The sequence below is a fragment of the Tripterygium wilfordii genome, chromosome 16 (genome assembly GCF_013401445.1).
Source record: "Tripterygium wilfordii isolate XIE 37 chromosome 16, ASM1340144v1, whole genome shotgun sequence".
Lineage (NCBI taxonomy): Eukaryota > Viridiplantae > Streptophyta > Magnoliopsida > Celastrales > Celastraceae > Tripterygium > Tripterygium wilfordii.
This window is the reverse complement of record NC_052247.1, coordinates 2,098,528-2,120,695: the sequence shown is the minus strand read 5'-3', so window position 1 is coordinate 2,120,695 and position 22,168 is coordinate 2,098,528. Positions and strand designations below refer to the sequence as shown.

General features: G+C 37.3%; 3 protein-coding genes across 6 annotated transcripts; 1 reads left to right on the top strand and 2 right to left on the bottom strand.

Annotated features, from left to right (window-relative positions):
- The first annotated feature begins 7,960 nt into the window (after positions 1-7,960).
- On the top strand, positions 7,961-11,336 carry LOC119980459 (protein FIZZY-RELATED 3). The gene is made up of 10 exons (XM_038823158.1): positions 7,961-8,699; positions 9,189-9,311; positions 9,438-9,542; positions 9,639-9,818; positions 10,043-10,105; positions 10,182-10,376; positions 10,506-10,607; positions 10,738-10,800; positions 10,905-10,973; positions 11,059-11,336. Exons 1-10 carry the CDS (start codon positions 8,190-8,192, stop codon positions 11,110-11,112), a joined length of 1,464 nt encoding a protein of 487 aa, XP_038679086.1. The 5' UTR covers positions 7,961-8,189; the 3' UTR covers positions 11,113-11,336.
- A 146-nt stretch (positions 11,337-11,482) lies between these two features.
- LOC119981195 (ribosomal RNA large subunit methyltransferase E) lies at positions 11,483-14,037 on the bottom strand. Of its 3 annotated transcripts, none has more exons than XM_038824254.1 (6): positions 13,797-14,037; positions 13,583-13,654; positions 13,433-13,495; positions 13,203-13,304; positions 12,047-12,305; positions 11,483-11,964 (listed from the first exon to the last, which is right to left on the bottom strand). In XM_038824254.1, exons 1-6 carry the CDS (start codon positions 13,965-13,967, stop codon positions 11,855-11,857), a joined length of 777 nt encoding a protein of 258 aa, XP_038680182.1. In that variant the 5' UTR covers positions 13,968-14,037; the 3' UTR covers positions 11,483-11,854. The 3 variants fall into 3 exon arrangements, with proteins under 3 accessions (XP_038680182.1, XP_038680180.1, XP_038680181.1); XM_038824252.1 differs by having other exon boundaries at positions 13,583-13,669; positions 13,797-14,033; XM_038824253.1 differs by having other exon boundaries at positions 12,047-12,302; positions 13,583-13,669; positions 13,797-14,033.
- A 627-nt stretch (positions 14,038-14,664) lies between these two features.
- LOC119981236 (telomere repeat-binding protein 4-like) lies at positions 14,665-20,076 on the bottom strand. Of its 2 annotated transcripts, none has more exons than XM_038824292.1 (10): positions 19,796-20,076; positions 18,682-18,830; positions 17,743-18,595; positions 17,361-17,549; positions 17,211-17,273; positions 17,042-17,121; positions 16,493-16,719; positions 15,790-16,095; positions 15,609-15,672; positions 14,665-15,063 (listed from the first exon to the last, which is right to left on the bottom strand). In XM_038824292.1, exons 2-10 carry the CDS (start codon positions 18,769-18,771, stop codon positions 14,845-14,847), a joined length of 2,091 nt encoding a protein of 696 aa, XP_038680220.1. In that variant the 5' UTR covers positions 18,772-18,830; positions 19,796-20,076; the 3' UTR covers positions 14,665-14,844. The 2 variants fall into 2 exon arrangements, with proteins under 2 accessions (XP_038680220.1, XP_038680219.1); XM_038824291.1 differs by having other exon boundaries at positions 17,361-17,552; positions 19,796-20,075.
- Positions 20,077-22,168: the final 2,092 nt, after the last annotated feature.

Genomic DNA, 22,168 nt, shown 5'->3' with positions numbered 1-22,168 from the left:
TCAACACTAAACTTTATGAGATCAAATCATCAAGAGAGAAAATAAGTAGAAATTTTCATAGCCATTCAGATTATCCGTGATAGATTTAAACCTAGCTACATAAAAATAATAATATCTAACTAATTATTATGTTTTAAATGGCCAAAGCATTAATAGTAAAGAATAAACAACTACTAAACCAAGTTTATTACTTTAAGCATTAACATATTAGAATAATTATATGCCATACAAAAAATAATATCCGAGTTGAAAACATTCTCCTCTTTCCTTGTCATATATATATACTCAATAAAAGCAATTTAATTTGACCATATTCTCATTAAACAAATAAAATAAAAAAAAATAAAAAAGAACATAAGCATAAGAAATCATGGTTGCGATCAAAATATTTTCCCATTCAAAGCCCTATAGTAAACCACACCACCTCTGAAGATCGACCAAGAACAAGCAGAAACTCCAATGGGATTGTTAGTCGAAACTCCGCGTTGCTCCATTCCCCTGGGGCGGGATTACCACCCCCTCCCCCGGCTCCTTTTGCGTTGGGATTGTTAGTCAGAAGTTTTTTTTTTATTTGTTCCCCTTAAATTTTCATCATCATCAATAATCAATCAGATTTATATATAAAAAAATAAAAAAAAAACACTTCGATCATCAACCATTTTATCCATGATCAAAAAATGGAAATCAAGATCTACAGCGAAGTATATAAGAAAAAGTAAAAGAAACCCCCATCTCATGCTTTTTTTTTTGTTGGTTCATGAGAGTTGTATCTTCAAAGTACAGACAAACAAACCTACTATATAATAAAGTCTGAACCCCAGATGTTCACATACAGTATAAAAATCACTAAAATCTCATCATCACTCAAAGTAAAGGAGAACAAACTGTCCTCTAAGATGGATAGAGAGATCACACCTGAATAAAGAAAATCAGCCAATAACAACTGAAACTAGGAGTGTTAAATAAAACCATAAAAACTGAACCGACTGATCAGTCAAACTGAAAGTCTGAAACAGCAGCATCAACACCTTTTTATTTACAAAAGAAAGAGTTTTTTGTTCTTTGTTTAACAAAAAGGAATCAAAGAGTTTACCTTGAACATTTGGAGCTAAAAAAGCCATTTATTGCCGATGCAGCATCATCAGGATTCTCATATATCATAAAAGAGGGATACCCAGTTCTTGGTAACCCTAGTAAGATTTGTGAATCTCGAAGATGCTGCGTCCGCAAACAACGACTGGATAATCAGATCTCTGTCCTCCTCCTCCTCATCACCTTCATCATGAAAGAAAATTACAAAAAGAGAGGAGTCATGGGCTGATTAATTGGTCACTATGGGAACCCTAACCGGCTAACCCTAACCCTAACCCTAAAAGGGACTCTAAATCATAAATACCCATCAAGAAAAAAGAAGAAGAAAAAAAAGAAACAAGAAAGAACATATGAGACTCGATCGATCAACCAAAGAGAAGAAACAATTCAAAGGGGCTGAGTATACAAAATCAAGGGGTGTTCAAGGGGTATAAATATAAGTAGAGGATGAGAGAGAGGGAAAGGAGTATGTGTGTGATGAGTAATGACTAAGAGAGATATGAAGAGATTTGTCAGATCAGAGAGAGATAGAGAGAGAGAGAGTGAAGGGGGTTAGACATCGTAATCTTAAGTACCGAATATAACAATATCTTTAAAACCACTGTGACTGAATCACTTTCCCTTACAAGACTGTCAACCATAAAATGAATACAATCTTGGAATATTGAAACATTTAACCAGTAATAGTGCCATTTAGGTACGAGGATAAATATTGTAAATATTTGTTTTTTGACCTCACCAAGCAATATTTGTTAAAGTGGTTGTGGGTATGGGGTCCCTGACCACCTTTCTCTGTCATCAGATCATCCGAGGAATCCGATTTAAGGTTACTTGTTTTGATCCCCTTTTTTTGCTTTTATTGTACCCTTTTAGCTTTTTTACGTTGAGCCCATGTTGTTAATCACTTTTGACACGCAATTTGGACATGACCTCTACCTGGATATTTGTTAGGTATGATGTAACACAGTCCACGCGTGCGAGTAAGTGTTAAGACTTTATCTCACGTCGGATTGACATAACCTAATCGAATAACATATAAGCAAATGTTCAGTCTCTCTCATACCATCAATACTTTTTATGAGCTTAAAAATCAATGACAATGGCTCGATAAAAACAAAATCGTGCGGACCTTGGCCCAAAATAGACAATATTGATTTGTAATGTTTGGGGTGTATTTTCTAATGAACTACTAACATTTCCATTTTTTTTAAACCTTGGTGACATGACTACAACTTTATTTTGTGATTGTGTACCACTTACAGGATTATTCGGAACTAGTCTTGACACAGTTGTAGTTGTATACACGATAAGTACATGTGTTGAATTATGGCTGGGTTCATGTATTACTCAAAGGTAATTTGAAATGCACCATTTTGAATTATAACTTGTACTCCATAATTCTCATTAGTTTTCTTTTTCTTTGCATCTTGGATATGTAAAAATAACTCAAATCCAACTAAATGCATTGTTTTGCATCTCAAATCAAGTAATAAGACCAATATGTCACCTATATATGTCTCTATATATAGATAGTAGAAAGTGGTTGTACTATTTACTTTCCTTGTTAATTCAACATTATAGGTAATAACGGTGGTTAATTGAGATGATAAATTTGATTGCGATAACTCTTAGCGTAATCGGAAAGTTATGAGTTAAATTCTCATGTGTATTTCTATTATCATAATTTGCGAGATCAACCCTTACTCAGCCCAACATGTGTGTATACCACCCTACGTTATCTTCCACACTATGTCTCAGTCTAGGTCTCAACTAGTCCATGAGGATTCATGATCTGAAGTTTACTAATTAGTTGTCCGATGGACAGCTGAGTGGATTTCACCTTACCCAAAAAAATATTGTGGTATCTTTTGAAGTGATTGGTTTTAATAGGACTTATTTGTTTTACATGAACCAACTAAGCGATATTTGCTCTTACTTGAATATGTACGCAACATGCGCACTAAAATGGAAAGGTGGAGGGTTCTTCCAAAATCCAAAGTGATCCGGAGTTAAAATCATAGATCACTATGATTTAAGGTTTGAACTTTTTAGTAGTACTATGTGTCTATGGGAGAGTTGCTTATGGTGTGGTCAACTGTTGAGATTTAGTCGAATTCACTTTATCGTCATGTAAAAAAAATTCTATGCATGCGGATTTGCTAGTCCGAGTTTAGACTCGTACCATTTGTCAAAGGATAACCTTTTATGATATCATCATCGATCACCAAAAAAATTACATATGTAGTCATAAAATACCTCGAAATGTATTCAAGGACATCATTTATATGTATTATATACCTAAGAAGGCTTCGAAATAACCGTAAACGGGGACGGAGGGAGAGAGAGAGTATTGACGTTGCTGCAAGCCTGCAACCGTACGGATTTTTAGAAGAGAGGTGAGAGAACTGAGGAGAGAGAGAGTGGGGCAAGGAGAGAGATTGAGAGAAGCAACGAACACGGAGAAGTGGAAGCTCACGCAAACAGACTAAAATGAGTAATGACACAAACAATCCTCGTACTGCCACTGGATGCAGTCACCAATGCCTGCTTTTCTTGGTGGCCCTAATTTATTATTCTTTATATTATGATTACATTAATTAACAATAATATATATTATGCACTTGACCATCTTCCTGGGATACTCAAATCCTGAAAAACTGAAAAGAAGAGAATCCTAGTCAACAAATTCTCTGTTTTGCAGTTGAAAGTCTTGGAAGTTGGAATGCAAAAGGGGTACGTATATAATATATCACCCAAATCACATATTTCCATTGATTCACGCAAATCTCAAATATGCATCGGGAGATGAGAAAGCGAACCTAGCTGGGCTGGCCTTTACATCAACGTCGAATCTGACCGAGTCTTGAGTTTTGATACCCAAATGTGTGCTGTTTCTTGTTCATCAGGGAAATTAAGGGTATATTAGTTTTAAGGAAGATAGTGAAAAGTAAACGTTGAGTAATGGGGGGGGGGGGGGGGGGATCAATTCACATCGATCCATGATGTTGACCATGATGGATGCCATGCAACGCATGCAAGAGATTTACTCCTCTACTACTCTCTTCTCTAGGATTCAATCAAGGTGGGTCATTTCATCACATCAAAAAAGGCACAAAATGTGATCAGAGAAATTCCTGTCATGAATGATTGATCTATCTAGATTATCATCTAAGAAAATGTCTTGTAAGCTTGTCACACTATACTCTTTGATTGTGTGTTTTCTTCTCTAGGTTATGAATGATGCAGGTGTTGGAGGGAATACTTAAGGCTCATATAATAGGAGTCACTGTAGTTTTCTTGCAGTTTTAATCACAAATGTTCAGATTATTTATCAACGTGGGGTCCACAAAATGTTTTTAAAATTGTCAAACAGATTGAATGTTAGTGATGACCACTAGTGATTTCTATTCAACCGATGCATGTTGAAGTCTTAGACACATGTGTATTCAATCCACTCACACCAACGATATTCCTCACTTTGGGTTTATAACCGATTCCATAGATACATCAAACTCGCACGACTTTGTTTCTCCCTGAGCTTTCTTATTTAATGGTACTTGAGTTCAAAGGAAAATGTATTGTTGGAGATTGAGCCCCATCACACGATAATATTGTCCGCTCTAAGGTTCCGGTTCATTGTAGATACATCAAATTACCCTCACAGCTTTTTCTTTATTATGAAGCCTTGTTGGTAGTAAAGGGTAGGCATGTCCTTATAAACTAAATGGGATCCTCAATATCGTTCAATTACTCTCCATAAATGGGATCCTCATTATCGTTCAATTACCTTGTATAAAAAAATAATTTCAGTTTGGTGGTTCAAAGAATAATATTTATGAATTAATGACATCTATTTATACACAAGGCAAGGGGTACCATAAGTATCTTAATATAATTTACTTGTTGGGTCTTGAATAACCGAAATCTTTTGGGATGTTCTTATGGATAGACTCTACCCACAAAGCACAAGGTGAGGGATACCACAATGATCTTAATATAGTTCACTTATTAGGCATCGAATAACCGAATGCACAAAATGCTGAAGAGTATTATAAAATACCTTATGTGGGGGATTTTTTCTTTGTCAGGTCCACATGATGCAATAGAAACCCAGATGCCTCGTATCATGCAGGCAGGAATTGGTGCAAACACTGGCCAGGCTTGAATCAAGGGGAAATCATGATCAAATCCAGCATGATCCTATGATTATCAAAAGGATATTCACGACACAAATCCATCAAGATTTGATGAAGACTAAAAAGAGGAAATTATGGAGGTCAAAGGAGCTGATCAAGGAACTAACATCATGGAGGTCAAAGGAGCTGATCAAGGAACTAAATTCGGCTATATTCCAGCATCCACATTAAAGAGATACGAAATTGTCTCCATTTACTTTAATGGTGGACACGTTTTGGGTTCCTATTTATTGAATTATTATGTTTTGATATTAAGAAGTCTTTTGTATTAGGAGAGATTCTTAGGAGTGAGTCATTGTTCTTGAGAGTGATTCTCATATTATTGTTCTTGTTTCTCAATTTTAATCATAGTGAATTAATATTGTTGTGATTTCAATACTGATTTACATCACCACACTCATTCTCCTACCTTGACGAGGTCATGGAGTATTATAAAATATCTCATGTGGGGGGATTTTTCCGTGCGGGCTTCATGAGCCCACAATGGGGGGACAAATTGACCGGACCTCTATTGTGAGGTCCTAATACTATCTAATTAGGAGGTTCTAGTGCTTATAGTAATTCATTTGTGTTTAAATAAAGTAATTTTACCCTTATACATGTTTCCCGTTGGTTTTGCAGGAAATCGGGTTTAAATGACTGAATTGGGCACCTTTGGAGCTGAAAGAAGAAGCTGGGACTCAGCAAGTGTCCGGACACCTGTCCGGACAGGGGGTGTCCGGACACCTCAAGTGCCGTCCGGACGCTTTCTTCACAAATTGAGACAGAGGCTTCAAAGTTGATGGACGCATGAAGTGTCCGGACACCCGTCCGGACACCTGTCCGGACACCACAGCGGAACTGCAATTTTTCTGCACAACATTTCAAGGGCATTCGGGGTAAATCATGTATATAACCAATGGGGAACGTTTGTATAAGGGTAGTTAGGTATTTTCAATGGTAAAAGGAGGAGAAAACCCTAAGATTTCTTCTTCCTTCTGATAATTCATCTTCTCCAACTTCTTGCCTCCATTGTTTTCTCTCTACTTCTCTCTCTAAGTTTTTCTTGGTTTTTCGTGATTTTGTTTGTAAACATTGATTTTCATCTATAAAATTGATGTTTATACCCATTATGATGAGTGGCTAAGTTCTCTTTCTAGTTTCTAGTCCCAAACGGTGGGTGCTCGGTTTCAATTACTCAAGGTATGTTCATGGAATTGTAGTTTTGATTTTGCTCTTTTAATTTCGTGGTTGTGTGATTGGATCTATGGAGATGACATATTTGATTGTATCTTTGGATTGTCTAGTCTAGGGATTGCATCTAATGTGTTTGATTGAGAATTGTTAAACCCATTGCATGATTTCCTTAATTAATTGAGTTTTCCATAGCATAGCTATTAATTATGTGTATTGATGATAGGGTTTTGGGTTAATTTAGAAATGTGCATGAAAGAGTTATGGTTAATTGATCTTTGAGTGTGAAACTAGGGTGTTAGCCAAGCCAAGCCCCAAGGGGGAACATTAATCCATAATATTAGGTGCTTATCCCTTTGCGTTCATCGTAGATTAAGAGACCCGATGACCTACATGTATGAATTGAAGTCTTATATCCCAATTCTCTTTGCATATGCATGATTGATAGTATCACACAATGCATTGTGTATGGTTGTGTGTGTTTGCAATAATACCTTGAGTATGAGAACCGAGTAACCTCCGGGACGGACTAGAGACTAGGTTTTTAATTAATTGTTTTAAATTCAATTTGTGCTTACTTTGATTACAAAATCGCTCATGCTATAGAGTCATTCGGTCCATTTCTTTTACTTGCTTTTATTTGATAGTCATTGTGTTTATTAGTGTTAGCTAGTCATTTGCATATCATTCACTTCAAATTTGCATTGCTTCCTCGTGGATCGATACCGGACTCACCGGTTTATTACTTGACGATACCCTACACTTGGGGTAAGTACACACACACACTTTGGTGTCGGTCACAAATCCTCTTGTATGGGGGGTGTTCGGGACCTACTGTAATTTTATTACAGCAAGCCCCATTGTAATACCCTTTTTGAAAATTAAAAATTTTTATTTTTATTTTTAAAAATCATAAATATGTAGTGTTCATTGCATCGAACACAATGATATATTTTTTATTTGAAACAAAAATCAAATTCACCATGAAAAAGACACAATAATTCTAGACCATCGGATATAAACTCAAAATATTCGATGTTTTGATCAAGACGAATTTGATTTTTGTTTCAAACAAAAAATATACCGTTGGGTTCGTTATGAAAAATACCATATAATTATGATTTTTAAAAATAAAAATAAATTTTTTTATTACCCATAAAGGGTATTACAACGTTTATTACAGTATGTCCCAGACACCCCTTGTATGGGTCACTTAGAGTCGACAATTCCTTTTCCGTGCGGATTTCCCGGGCCCTAAGTGGGAGAACAAATCCACTTGTATGGGTCACTTAGAGCGGACAATTTCTTGGGTGTGCGGTCACCACAGAAACAAGAGGAAAAAGAAATTATGGGAGATGAAATCGATTATTCAATGGAAGGTAACGGCTATTTTTTTGACAGGTAGACCATACTTGGTTTTACAAAGCTTCTTGGTTTCATAGAAGTTACCGTTAGAATGCACAAAAGGAAATAAAATTGGAAATTTCCCAAAATCCGTCTTCACCTACTTTAATCCCCCGCTCCTCCTATATACCCACCACCAATTTGACCGTTGCAAGTCTTCCTCTTCACACCCAAAGGCTCTCCTCTCATCTTCATATCCTCTCTCCCTTTGCTTGCAGAGAGAGAGAGGTCTTTTGAAATCAATATCCATAGCAGCAATACAAAACAACCCATCATCCAATTCCTCTTCTGTCAGACCCAGTAATTTCATAATTTATCAAAAAAATGGAGTCGCCGCAGAGAAGGAAAAGCGGGCTGAATCTCCCAGCTGGGATGAGCGAAACCTCGCTGCAGCTTGAGACGTTTTCGGGTTCTTTTCGAGCAATATCGAGCTTATCGTCTCCGGGGTCTTATCGTGCATTATCAGGCTTGACGACGTCTCCATCGAAATCTTCCACTTGCAGCGACAGATTCATACCTTGCAGATCCTCTTCAAGGCTGCACACTTTTGGGATTGTAGACAAGGGGTCGCCGGTTAAAGAAGGGGGAAATGAGGCTTACTCGAGGTTGTTGAAATCTGAGTTATTTGGGTCTGATTTTGGGTCTTTTTCTTCTCCTGCAGGTCCTGGATCGCCTATGAGTCCAAGCAAGAACATGTTGAGATTCAAGACTGACCAATCGGGGCCTAATTCTCCTTACTCTCCTTCCATCTTGGGGCATCATGATAGCGGGGTTTCTAGTGAGGCCTCCACCCCTCAGAAGCCACCAAGAAAAGTCCCTAAGACACCCCATAAGGTATAATTTCGACAATTCTGTTTGGTTGCTGAGAAAATAGAGGATAAGTAGAAATTGACTTCCTTAAAGAACTGTTTTTTGTTAAAGCGTTATTTGGCTTAGGAGAAAATGAACAATGAAACTAGGATAATTCGAAATTTCTTCTATAGACCGCGTTTTGCATCGAATTCCAAGGAATGAAAGATGATGCTCAAGTACATTAGAAAAAAGTGCCAGCTTATCATGATTTAAGACTAAGTGTATCAAAGCAAGATGAGAAATCTTTTACATTTCCGGCAAGTGAAATCTGTGTTCTTGGGGGGCAGAGAAGTATATACTAGATGAATGAGTGAAAATTACAAACTGCTAAATCCCTTACAAATATAGGGCGTAGACATTTCAGTAAAGACGACGAGAACAAACAGAGAAGATGTTGCAAATAACAAAGTTTCCTCAGTAAATGTAAATGGCTGATAAACTCATAAATGTGGTTTATTCATATTATTGCAGGTGTTGGATGCCCCATCTCTTGAAGATGACTTCTACTTGAACCTGGTAGATTGGTCCTCACAGAATGTACTTGCGGTGGGACTGGGCACTTGTGTTTATTTATGGAGTGCATCAAACAGCAAAGTAAGAAGTACAATGTTTCAGACACGATTTTTTTGTCTCTAAATTTTGTCTTTGGCTGCTATTGAAGACATGAAATTGGGTATTCAATCATGTTTGTAACAAAACATATGGCTATGTTGTTCTCAGGTGACTAAATTGTGTGATTTAGGACCTAATGATGGTGTCTGTGCTGTTCAATGGACCAGGGAGGGTTCATACGTATCAATTGGTACAAGCCGTGGTCAAGTTCAGGTGGCTAAACTTGTTATGCTGTCCTATTTCAGATAAATTTTACGTAATCTACATTAAATTTGGGGAGAAGATTACTAATTTGGTAGTCTGTTGCAGGTATGGGATGCAACTCAGAGCAAGAGAGTTAGAAACATGGGCGGACATCAAACAAGAACCGGAGTCTTGGCATGGAATTCTCGTATATTATCATCAGGAAGCAGGGACCGTAACATACTTCAACATGACCTTCGCGTTTCAAGTGACTATATCGGCAAGTTTATTGGTCACAAATCAGAGGTAAAAGCTTTCGGGAGAGTTTTGCAGAGCCTGACTCTGCAAGCCTCGCACATATAGCTACTTGGAGTGACTGCATGATTGTATTTTTGGTTATTCCAGCTTTATATTAGAATCACATATCTGCCCTACTTATAGGATATTTATCTTTTACTGCTTTGTTTGGCACACCGGATTGCGGGTGGGATTGGACTTTAACCCTAACAAGGATGTTATGCAATCCTCAGGTTTGTGGGTTGAAATGGTCGCATGACGACAGAGAACTTGCATCAGGTGGAAATGATAATCAGGTCATCACCAAGTCATTCTAATTTTTCTTTGAAGTTTTGATTTAGTTTAAGTACTAATACAATTTGTTGTGAGCAGCTCTTGGTTTGGAACCAGCATTCTCAGCAACCAACTTTAAGATTGACAGAACATACTGCTGCTGTCAAAGCCATTGCATGGTCACCCCACCAAAGTAGCCTTCTTGCATCTGGAGGTGGAACTGCTGACCGATGCATTCGCTTTTGGAACACTACCAATGGTCATCAGTTAAACAGTGTCGATACCGGAAGCCAGGTTTCCTTCTTCACAGCTTGTTGTGTTTACCCTCATTTGAATCCATCTTTTAGAACTGCTACTTCAATTGCCATGGCACATAAAGCATGATCAGTCTTAACCCATCTATTTACTTCTGTGCTTACGCAGGTTTGCAATCTAGCATGGAGTAAAAATGTGAATGAGCTAGTTAGCACCCATGGATATTCCCAGAATCAGATTATGGTGTGGAAATATCCATCAATGGCTAAGGTACATTGAGGCGCGTTTAATTTTCTCATATTCCATCTTCTATCCTCTTCTTCATTATCATCAAAACAGTGTCTCACTGATTCTAGCTAGTTTCTAATATACTTCCCCTTTGTATTATACTATTATGCAGGTTGCAACCCTAACCGGACATAGTTTGCGAGTACTTTATCTAGCCATGTCTCCTGATGGTCAGGTATTGTTTGTGTTTCCTCAATGACCCCATGACTAGTAGTTATGTTCTTAACATTATCCAAGAATCCAAGTACTTGTGTAATAACAATTGAATCACTACTGCAGACAATAGTGACTGGAGCAGGAGATGAGACACTACGGTTCTGGAATGTCTTCCCATCCATGAAAGCCCCGGTATGTGTGCCTCGACCAAATTCAGGGTTATAATCAAAATCTTGGGCAGTCCTAATAAGCAGCCTTTTTCTGTTTGTATTTCCAGGCACCAGTGAAGGATACAAATCTTTGGTCATTAGGAAGAACTCATATCAGATGACCCCCCAATCCCTTCCTTCCACCAACCTAAATTATTCTGTAAATGGATATACACTATATGATATACACATGCCCCATAAAAAAAGTACTTTCCTTCGTTTTTTCAACTTCTTGAACTTGGCAAATTGAGCAGAGAATTGCATAATTGTAAAGTTTTTTCAAATTTGTTCCACTGATAGCTATGCTATTCATGTCAAATATAATGATATCATTTAGATTAAATCATTTCCACTCTTTTCCCTGTAGTTTTAATCATATACATCTAGTCTATTTACCCTCATGAGGTCCATAAAAATTTTAATTTTTTGGAACGAACTGGACGTCTGAAATGACCACTGCAAGGCCCTCGTCCGTAGCAAAATTAATAGCACTTCCAACAAAAACAACCTTTGCGGCTGGTTTTACTAGTAAAATTACAGCTCAACAATCAGCTTCGATGTTCCAACTACTAAAGTTAGCTTGGTTGGGCACAAGCATTCTTTTACAAGCAAAACTGCAGACAGAGGCACTTCTGATATAGAAAATAGGAGGATATATGTTTAACAACACATGCATTTGAAGTTCAAAACTATGTATGTCAACAAGGTAATAATATTTGGAGTTTGGAGAAAATTGCTCTGCTCTTTCTTCCGGCAAACCCAATTTGCTCATCAAAAGCCGAATCCTGCTTGCTGAAACTCGAAGTCAAAAAGCCAAAACCCGAAGTCAAAAAGCCAATCGCCCGATACAATATATATAGCATGCTAATGCAACCCTTGACAGATTAGATATATCTCTCTTGATGAAGATCTTGTTGCTTTAGGCCTCAACAATGATGTCTTTCTGAAGAGTGGCTTGCAAATACTAGTTAATTCTGCAAACCAGCAGAATATTAAAACATGGTTTAACCCTCAGCAGCAATAATAAATCATATGCACCCAAATTCACTTTCTCACCTTGCACATCCTCACTCTCTAGAAGCTTAATGACAAGGTGGCCCCCTGGTCGCAAAACACCAGTATCATCCATATCAGAACCCATAACATCTATTTGATTGTCCCCCTGAATATCATCATCTGGTTGGGCAGCAGCAGCTCCACCAACAGCCAAATTTAGAGCTCTCATTCCAAGCTCCATGGACAAAGCTGCATCTTTAGTTGTAATACCAGACACCAAGGGGCACATATCAGAAAGTATCACAGAAAACCCTTTCTTCTGTACCACAGGTAAACAAAAAAAAAACACTAATATCAACACTATTGGGGAAGAAGAAAGAGATTAAAAATAATGTCTACGGTTAAGTAACAAACCCTCTCACAAAGTCTATAAAAACTAAATACAAATAGCAGCTGCTATTGATCTTCAAATGAAATCAATCCAAACACTGCATGGGATAAAGGCTTTGATAATGATGATGCTATTGATCTTCAAATGAACCATTATTCAGGTTTTACAAAGGCTCTCTGTTCATGCAAAACGGCAAGAGTTCCCTTAGCAGATTATGATTTATGCATTTTCTAGATACTTTTAAGAAAATTAACCTTGTCCAAAATCAGCCAAAATCTGGCATATATAAATTATAAAGTGTTTCAGAATATCCGGGTCAGATGGTGTCAATCATCTCGTAAACCAGGTGTTGTTCTGTCAGTTTGCATATAGTCTGTTAAAAGGCATTATGCCTGCCTGGTTGGAATATAAACCTCAACACACTTAGTTAACACTATACAAACATGACATGCCAACTCAAAATTGCAAATCCTAAACTTGATCATGAATAAAAGTATACTACTGAGCCCTTTAAGGCTTTCACCAAAACAGTATCTTAAATAATCTAAGCAAATAAATCTCACACTAATTTAATGCAAAAGATATGACTGCAGATGTCGTTATGCAATGTTGTCAGCAACACCAAGGCGATCATCCATTGGCCAAATTAGAACAAATTTTGGTCAAATGCAGTGTCCTACGTCCATTTCCATAATTCCATATGCAAGTGCAAGCAAAACAAATTCTTTCACACATTACAGACTAAACATCGCAATATTGTGATCTAAGATTCTTCTGAATGGTAGCAAAAATTTCTAAAATTTCTATACATAATTGATACAATACCTGAGTAGAAAGGTCCCTCACTTGTTGTCTAGGGAGCTTCATGACATCAGCACAAACAGTTTGAACCCTTGAATCACAGTAAGGAGATGGAACCTTCACATTCTGTTCTGCATATGTCAGGTTATAATACATACTTAAGAATTCAACAAAACCCAGAAGCTCTTAACCATACATGCTTATATATAAGATGGTTGAAGTAGTAAAGAATCAAGCATAGACAATAATTACACCTTGAGATCAATGCCCACAACAGCCCCACCATTTTTTAAAGGACCCAAGCTCTGGCAAGCAACCTATAATCCAACCCACCAATCAATTTAACTAAAGTAATAAATAAAACACGAAAAAGAAAAAGAAAAAGGGAAAGAAGGATGATATACCTGAAGCCAAGCACCCGGGGCACAACCCAGGTCAAGAACAGAAGAGCCTGGGGTTATGAGCTTGTATTTGTTCTGTATTTGAAGCAGCTGCAGAGAAGGGATTATCAGAGAAGATGTCCAGCTCTCATTTGTAAAGAGCAAAACATGGGGAAGAAAAGAATGAAACAAACGAAGAATCAAAGGAGGAAAGAAGGGTTAGGTTTCTGGGTTTTACCTTGAAAGCAGAGCGAGCTACATACCCTAGGCGTTGAGCCTCTCTGTAGAAAAAATCCGGGGCTCCTCCTCCTCTCATGCCCGTCTCCAAAACCCACCTCAAAACAACTCCGAGCAATCCTAGGTTTAGCCCCAATGCTTCTCTTCTCGTGTTGGTAAGTTTGATTCTCATGCGGCTAAGCTATCGGCTATACGAAAACGTCGAAAAGCACTGGAAATAAATAACCGCTATCTCATTGGAGAAGATGACGCTACTTCTTGGGCCATCAACCCAATCTCTACTTCTTGGGCCATCAACCCAACCACTCGTCTTGGGCCACAAACCCCACCTCTGCTTCTTGGGCTATGAACCCAACCTCTAAATGTAAATTCATGTGGGTAGGAGAAAGATTGTAAATCTCTCAATCATACATATCTTCTATCTCGTTCGAGATTTACTTGCAAGATTTATTTATATATCTTTCATCTGACCCGAAATTTACCAATAAATTGCGAGGTTTACTATTTAGTTGTTCAACTACTGGCCCACTGAACTGAACAATTGACAGGTAAATCCCACAACATTACCAAAAAAACATCATGATATCAATAAATGACGCATTGTTTCATTAGATTTATTAGATGATTTATTTATTGTGAAATGTGAATTTACATATCATACTAGTCTAATGAATTGAAATTAAAACCCTACATGGACTGAGTCTTCTATCACAAACATCACAGAAAACCAGAGTCAAAAGATAACATGTAGAAGCAAATAAACAAGTGAGAAGATTAAAAAAACTACATTATTTTCTTCAGTTACATTCAAAATTCCAAGAGTACAAGTTACATAACTTGAATGAATTGAATTGAAAGGGAAAAAAATATAAATTATGTGGACATGTTAGAATGACCTTATTCCATTAAGTTTATTCACAGATGCCAGACTATCCAAGCAGGAAATTAGCGGCAATGAATCAATCATGTGAGTGTGTGAATATATTACATTGAATGATCTTTACAATTGGCTTTTCCTATGGCTATGATCTGTCAACATTTTTCAATTTTTACACTATGAGTGGGATACCTTCTGTTCTTTCTTTCTCAGGGTGAGTTTCTGTAACACTCGGAATTCCGGGATGAAGCTTCGCGTGTTGCTTCATTTGATGATGCGACCAATACGCATGCGCAGCTAAGACTCTGTCCAACAGCTCCTGTGGCACTGGTTCACCCCTTCTTTGCTGAGGCGCAATTTTTGCCGTGTGAAACAATGTTTTCCATTTGTCCTGTAAAACCCCATATCAAAAAGGCTTATGGTTAGAAGTTAGAACGTAATCTGCCTAATTACCATACAATGCATTGTTGACAGCATCCACTCAGTATGAAAACCCTCGGTCCTTCGGATACAAATAACAAACTTCAAAAGCTTTTCTTTACTTATTTCTGGGCTGAGGGGGGAGGGGGGTACTCCATAAGATCTTTCCAGTAAAAAAAACATCACCTATCCAGTTAGGGTTTGTTGTCGTCATGTACACTACCTCTTTTTCTCGTTCTCTCTTTTTTTTCCAATTATTTTTTTGTTTTTGGGGAGGATATTAGTTGTGATCTATATAAATAGGGAAAACGTACGAAGAATTTCCTTTCTTAAAAAGATCCTATAAATATAGAAAAAATAATCGCTGATTAAATATGCAACCTAATAACTGATTAAATATGTGACTACAAGTATGCCAATAACAAGAACTATCCATTTCATATGAATAGCGGCATGAGCACAACCTTTATTATATATATCATAAATTGAAGAATAACCAGAATGGAAGATCCTCACCTTCAAGTCCACGTAAGTTCGATGGTCTGCATCCTCAAAAGCACGCAATTTAACATCACGCCACCTACAAAAGAAAAGAAGAAGATAGTTAAATTTTTGAATAAGCTAACGATAGAACTAGTCAAAGAAGCCGGTTATATCGACTCTCTTGTGTCAATTTTAGCAGTTATAGACATCAAACCTTCCAGTTCCGAGTTCCTCAACAGCGTGCACCAGCGCTTCTACTTCTGCCACGGAAAAAGGCCTCCTTGTTCTACGCTGTACAATTTCAGATCGCCTAGGTTTCTGGTTTGCAGGGACCATGGCAAGTGCCTCAATATTCATAGCTGGAACTGGGACCAGAGCTCTAGAATGGTCAACTGTTGTGTCAGCATCAGATGTCACTGATTCATTATTGCATTCAACATTATTGCCCGAATTGGTCAGTGAAGTTGGGTTAGGTAAGGCATCAGAGTTCCCTGAATAAAAAATAGGATTCTCTGGGGACCTGGAGGTAAAGCATAAAAGGCATTAGTAACAAATGGCATGCAACAATGAATAGATTAATAAGCCTAAAACATTATCTAAAATCTTATCCCATCTGATTGAAAACTTTATGCTTCATATAATAAGGAACTAAACTGTATAATAAGAAACAATTTCTTTTCAATTACAGGGTGTGACAGCCATAAGCAAGATAGTAAGACTACCATGCCCTTAAGCCCAATTCCTGGGAATAATAGTGCAACTTCTTTCAATGGAAGACATATTTAATTATTTATTAAAGCACTACAAAGGACACAACAAAGGCCATAAACACCAATATTCGTCTTCAGCTATGGCAAGGTAAATAAGCCACAAGGTAAGCAGGTCTAACTTATAGACATAAAGCACATCTGAATTACCTAGATACAAGTTGAGAAGTGTCACATGGATCAGCTGCACATACAGGAGGAGGAGCTTGCACAGTCTTAGGCTCCAATGTGAAATCCAGACTATCCAAATTGTCTTTACATGAAATGCCAGTCTGTGAAAGGGTTCTGTTGTCATTTCTAACCTTCTTTCCTCGAAGAACTACACCAACATGTAAACCATCTCCAAGTATGGAACTCACTGCCTCCATAACTGTCCTCTATAGGATGTTTGCACATAAATTCATAAGACAAAAATTAGAAACTCATAAATAAATGCACCCAATAACAATTTGCTTGGGTAGTCTTTGATGCCACTCAATACAACATATAAGAAGACAAAAACCAGGCAATAACCTGAAGGAAGGAAATAGAAGGAGAGAAAATGCAAAATGAATTATTAACAAATAACAAACACCAGTTATAATCACTGCTATGCACAATACTAGTGATGTCATGCATTAGAATTATAAAATTTTTTGATGCTACAATACGGAAGAGGTCTCTTCATCATATTCATAAAATCAAGAAACCCATAAATACCTTCAATGAACCAACAGTTGCTGTCTCTGGGACTTCAATGAAAAGCTCTGGTACCCTGAAGGATTTGATGCTTAACTTCACTGTACAGCATATATAACAATCAGAACCTTTTGAATGTCACTTAAAACTTGAAAGATTGAGTTTTTCAATAATTCACAGAAGCTCTAACCATGAGAATCCTTGGAGTGGAAGGTTGCTTGATGCCCCATAACTCCAGGTGATACTCCATTCCCTGACCATAACAATTAAGAAATTTAGCAACGCTACAGAATTACTTGGACCTCGAATCCCTAAATAATAGGAGATATAAGGAAGATACCTCCATTCTTCTCCCTCTTCAGGCCCTTATCAGGAGAATTAGAAACACTATCACTACTGAACCCACCATCAGAAATCATGACCGAACTTCGATCAGAAATTTTCCTCCTCTTGTAAAGACTGTTATATTGGCATCTTCCACGATTCTGATATATCTTTCTCTTGTGACACAGAAAAGGCTTTAGTCCACCATCTAGAGGCCACAATTACGGTGCATCAGCATCAGAAAAATCAAATATAATTTCTCAGAGGCAAGCACTCACTGGCATGCCCACACATCCAAAAAGTGGCAAAATCATGAAGTTCATAATTAAAACCATAATCACAGTCACATAAAATGAAGAATCTGACAATATTATTCAAACCACTGACAAGATTCTTACCAGTTTCTTCAGTGTCATAGTCCTTCAATTTTGGAGGCACTTTCCAATATTTTGATGTCAGCAACTTCCTAATTCTTCGGCCTCCAGTTCGTGTTAGAGCCCTAAAAGCTTTTATATTGGTGCTAAATTTGGAGCACCTAAGAAATTTTTCATCATCATCTCTACTACCTAATTTAACACCATTCCTGTGCCTAGTAAAAGAAGCATCGGGAACAGGATCCAGGCATGTTGGCAATTCGACTTTACTGCCTAAATTGACCAATGCAGGAAATTCCAAACACAAATCCATGGGATACTTTGAACCATTTGCGATATTCATAGTCATATATCCAGCAACCAACTTCTCAGCCTCTTGCTGCCTTCCAAATCGATTCTCTAATTTGCCATCACAAGACTCCACAAGATCAGGAGAACCTCCCTCTGTCACCCCACGAAAATCTCCAGAAGTCGTCTCAATTTTGCAAATAACAGACTTCACATCACTGCTGAGTTTCTCTGAGAAATCAGAATTTCTGGTTATTGAAGCACGTTCCAGAATAGAATCACATTCGTCGGCTGGAATTTCCTTCAAAAAGCACTTCCCATCCCTCTTTCGCAAACCCAACTCAGGGACAAAAGCACTCTCTTCACAACTCCCATGATTAAGGCAATCAGCTATCAGTGGCTCATTTTCATCTTTCTGTTCTTGTTTAATTACAGCATCACTGATCAAAGGCAGGTCATTTCCTTCAGATGCAATGCTAGAGGCGGAAGAGCTTTCACTCTCTTCCAACAGCTTGCCAGCCAAAGATGCCAGCATTTCAAATGCGCATATTTGGCCATCATCAACTGTCTTCTTAAGTGGACACCTCCCCTAGCACCAATGATGAGCAATTGATTTAGAACACATACAAGACAATGGAAAATACCACAGAAATAGATATTGCGTTATACACTTACTCGAGCTGATCTGGGAGCTTTAGGTATAGTCGGAACCTGAAAGCCATTAAATCCATAATGTATCCTCTTCTTCAACTCCATCTCAGGCATACAACAGAATAAGAACTCCTCAAACACAAAAGACACCTTGTTCCGCAAGATCCAATTAACTGCGATCAAATTCACTATACTGATCAGCAGTTTGAATAGCTCATAAGACTATAATTCTAAAAATCTTCCTTAATTTGACAAATGAATAAAAGAATCATGGAAAACTAAGAGTATATGATTAAAAGCATTATGGAAAATTTCTCAACCATGGCAAATAGCCATCTCGTTACTGGGGACAAGTCAATTAAAAAAGGCACCAGGAAAATGCACGTAGAACAAGCCAGAGAAGATGTTATTGAAGATTCAGTCATACTTCAGGAATTCAGGACGCTTGAATAATCATGTGTAAGCTAACCAGTCAATATTTCCATATTACAAACCCAATCCCAAATAATATATTTAGTTCGAAATGGAAGTTGCAGATTGTGTTAATTAATAGTAAAATCCTACTTACCCTGAAAAAAGCATACAAGAAAAAAACCACAAGGTATAGCATGATATGGAGGGAAAACTACTTTATTATAAAACCAATTATTCAGATCGGGATCACCAGAATAACATAAAACAAATTATTCAGATCCGGATCACCAGAATAACACGCAGAGAAAACTGAAATAGGACTTCGATCCAATGCGTGACATTGTGTCATCAGTGTGAGAATAACAGGCGTTGATTCCAAATTCAATTATCCAAGTAAATTTGGAGAGAATTGCAATCAAATTCCATGAATTCTAATCAAAAGATAGAGTTACACCGTTGATTGAACAAATAAAAAAGCATGGCCAAATTCTATCGTTTAACAGACCGGATCAAACTAAAGCTTTCCATACCCCAACGAGAAGTTACAAATCACCGAAAACTCCAATTGCAAATCAAATTCTACCTCACCTAACTTTGGCGATCGGATATCGATGTAAAATTCAAAATCAGTGCCACAAAGAACGAAGAAGAAGATGATCACGGTTGATCAAATCCCAAACAACACAAACAAGAACTAGATTATCATTAAAAATTATCAACTCACCTTCTCATCAACGTTCACAGGATCAAACAAGCATGCGGAATTCCCAAGTATTCATCAACAAATGAACTCAAATTCCGTACAGAATTGCGCGATCCAGCGGAAACAACAAGGATTACAGAATTCCAGAAATCTTTCAGAATTCTACAATGATTTCAAATCCATTGATCGATCACACACAGTTCGAATTCATCCTCTCTGTTTTTCTCCCTCTCTGTATTTTCTTAACCTCTATTTCTTTTTATGGGCAAAAACCCACAGAACATGCAAAAACCTTTAAAAGGAAAAAAGAAAAACAGCGGCTTAAACCCCCACCGCCAGTATATCTTTATAATTTTCTTGGCTACACAACCGGATCAGCCAGTAAAACTCAGTATTGTCCGGGGAATAGCAGGTCACCATAAACGCTCTCTCTCTCTCTGTCGGGTGTACCGGTTCTAACTTCCATTGATTAAACCCCGATGAGATGGGTTTTCGCCACGTGTGCGTTGTCTAAGATAGTACGCAACTTTGTCCAGGATTTCTTACTTTTCTTTCTGGAGATGAGGATTGAATTTGGGCAAGAGTTTAGGGCAAAGGGAGAAACTGGGAGTTGGAACTTTCTCCATTTGTGTTTGTTAAGTGCACTTTTGATCTCAACCGTCAATCAAGTAAAGGTAGTATGCTTAAGTGAGAGGGGTGAGGATTCGAACTTGAGTGTCACCAAGTCAAATGTATCCTTAACCATCTCGGTTAGGAAGAAAAGACACACGCACAAAAAAAATGCACATATGTGGTTATTTACGTATAGATGATGAACAATTTTGCAAATTTTGGGATGCAACTTTTTAATCAATTGTATTTATTCATATATTTTATAGATTATAGAATTATTAGTATGTTTATGATGGAATGAAATACTTCATCGAGCATCATTTTTTTGTTTGTTATGCATCACTGAGAAATATGTTTCACATTAGAATCAAATCTTAAACATACGTATACTTAATCCAACTGAGTCACATCTCGTTCGTCTACGCAAGCATATCATTGTTTCACTTGGAGAATAGAATTGGAATTTCCATATGATCAAATTCCTATTGGTTCCGATGTGTGTGCACTTTTTTGTGCATGTTATATCATAAATGAAAAATCACTATCAAAGTCTTAAATGGCAAATAATATTTGGCATGGTAACATGAATCTCTATAAAGAGAGTCACATGGTGTGTTATTTTTGTGCCTCTCAATTTGTTCATTCATTAATATATATAGTGTATGCGTAAGGAGTGTATCTATAGTCTATACATACACTTTTTGACATCCATTTAAATCTAAAATTTTAGAAAATTTACTCATCCATCTATTCATATAAATTAACTCCTTCAAATTCTATTACTTAACCGGTATGAGACTCTAATAACACGTGTATCACAAAAGAAATAAGAATATCTATTGATTAGTCAAAATCCAAAGCCCACCATTGATGACTCGCAAGCTCTTTATCTATCTCGTTATATTGTTATTATTATTATTATTATTATTATTATGTATTGAATAAAGAAAATAGCATGCATGGCATGGGGTTGTCGTATTTGTCGTCTTGTGAATTTTTTTTTAATTTTGTGGATAATTCTTAATTGAAGGAGCACCGAGCATAGAACGCACCTAAAACGAGTGGAGAAGCCAAGTCAAATTTACGGTTTTTTCTTGTACGTATCTGACACGCCTTGTTTAACAAAGTTGCCAAGTGTCGCACAACCGGTTGCCAATTGACTCACGAGTCTCGACACGTTTCAGGGGTCCGAGCCAAATCAAAACTGCAGACTGCAGTTCGCTTGTTTTGTTGCCAAGAACATATGGGTTTATGGGCTGCCGTAGAAGTTTCCTACAATTTTAGTTATAGATGTTCAGTGTGTTTATTGATGTAGGATTGACAATTTTTAAAATTTAGTAAACAAACTGGATTTTTGATCAATAATGACTTCTACTACAAGACCCTCGTTCATGCACATGTCATTGTAATATGAATGGTCCAAAAAAACTACGGCAAACCAAACCGACCACCAAATCAACCATTTAGTCTATCAATAACCGATCGAACAATCGATTAAATTTATGTCAAAAAACCGATCATGTACGCCCCTCTATAATCATTATTATGGCCAATCAAGTTCCAACAATCAAACCTCCTATCCCAACTCTTCAATCAATTTTATTATTTCAGTTTTTGAAGTCTATAATTCCATCACAAACTAAAAGTAACTAGATTGTGTATTTCACCATGCAAATGCAAATGCTAATGTTTCAACAATACAGATCTACCCATGCCTTTTCAACACGCCTCTCGCCACATCCCCATCCCAAGAAGACAAGCCTTCTCCTTCCTTGCAATACA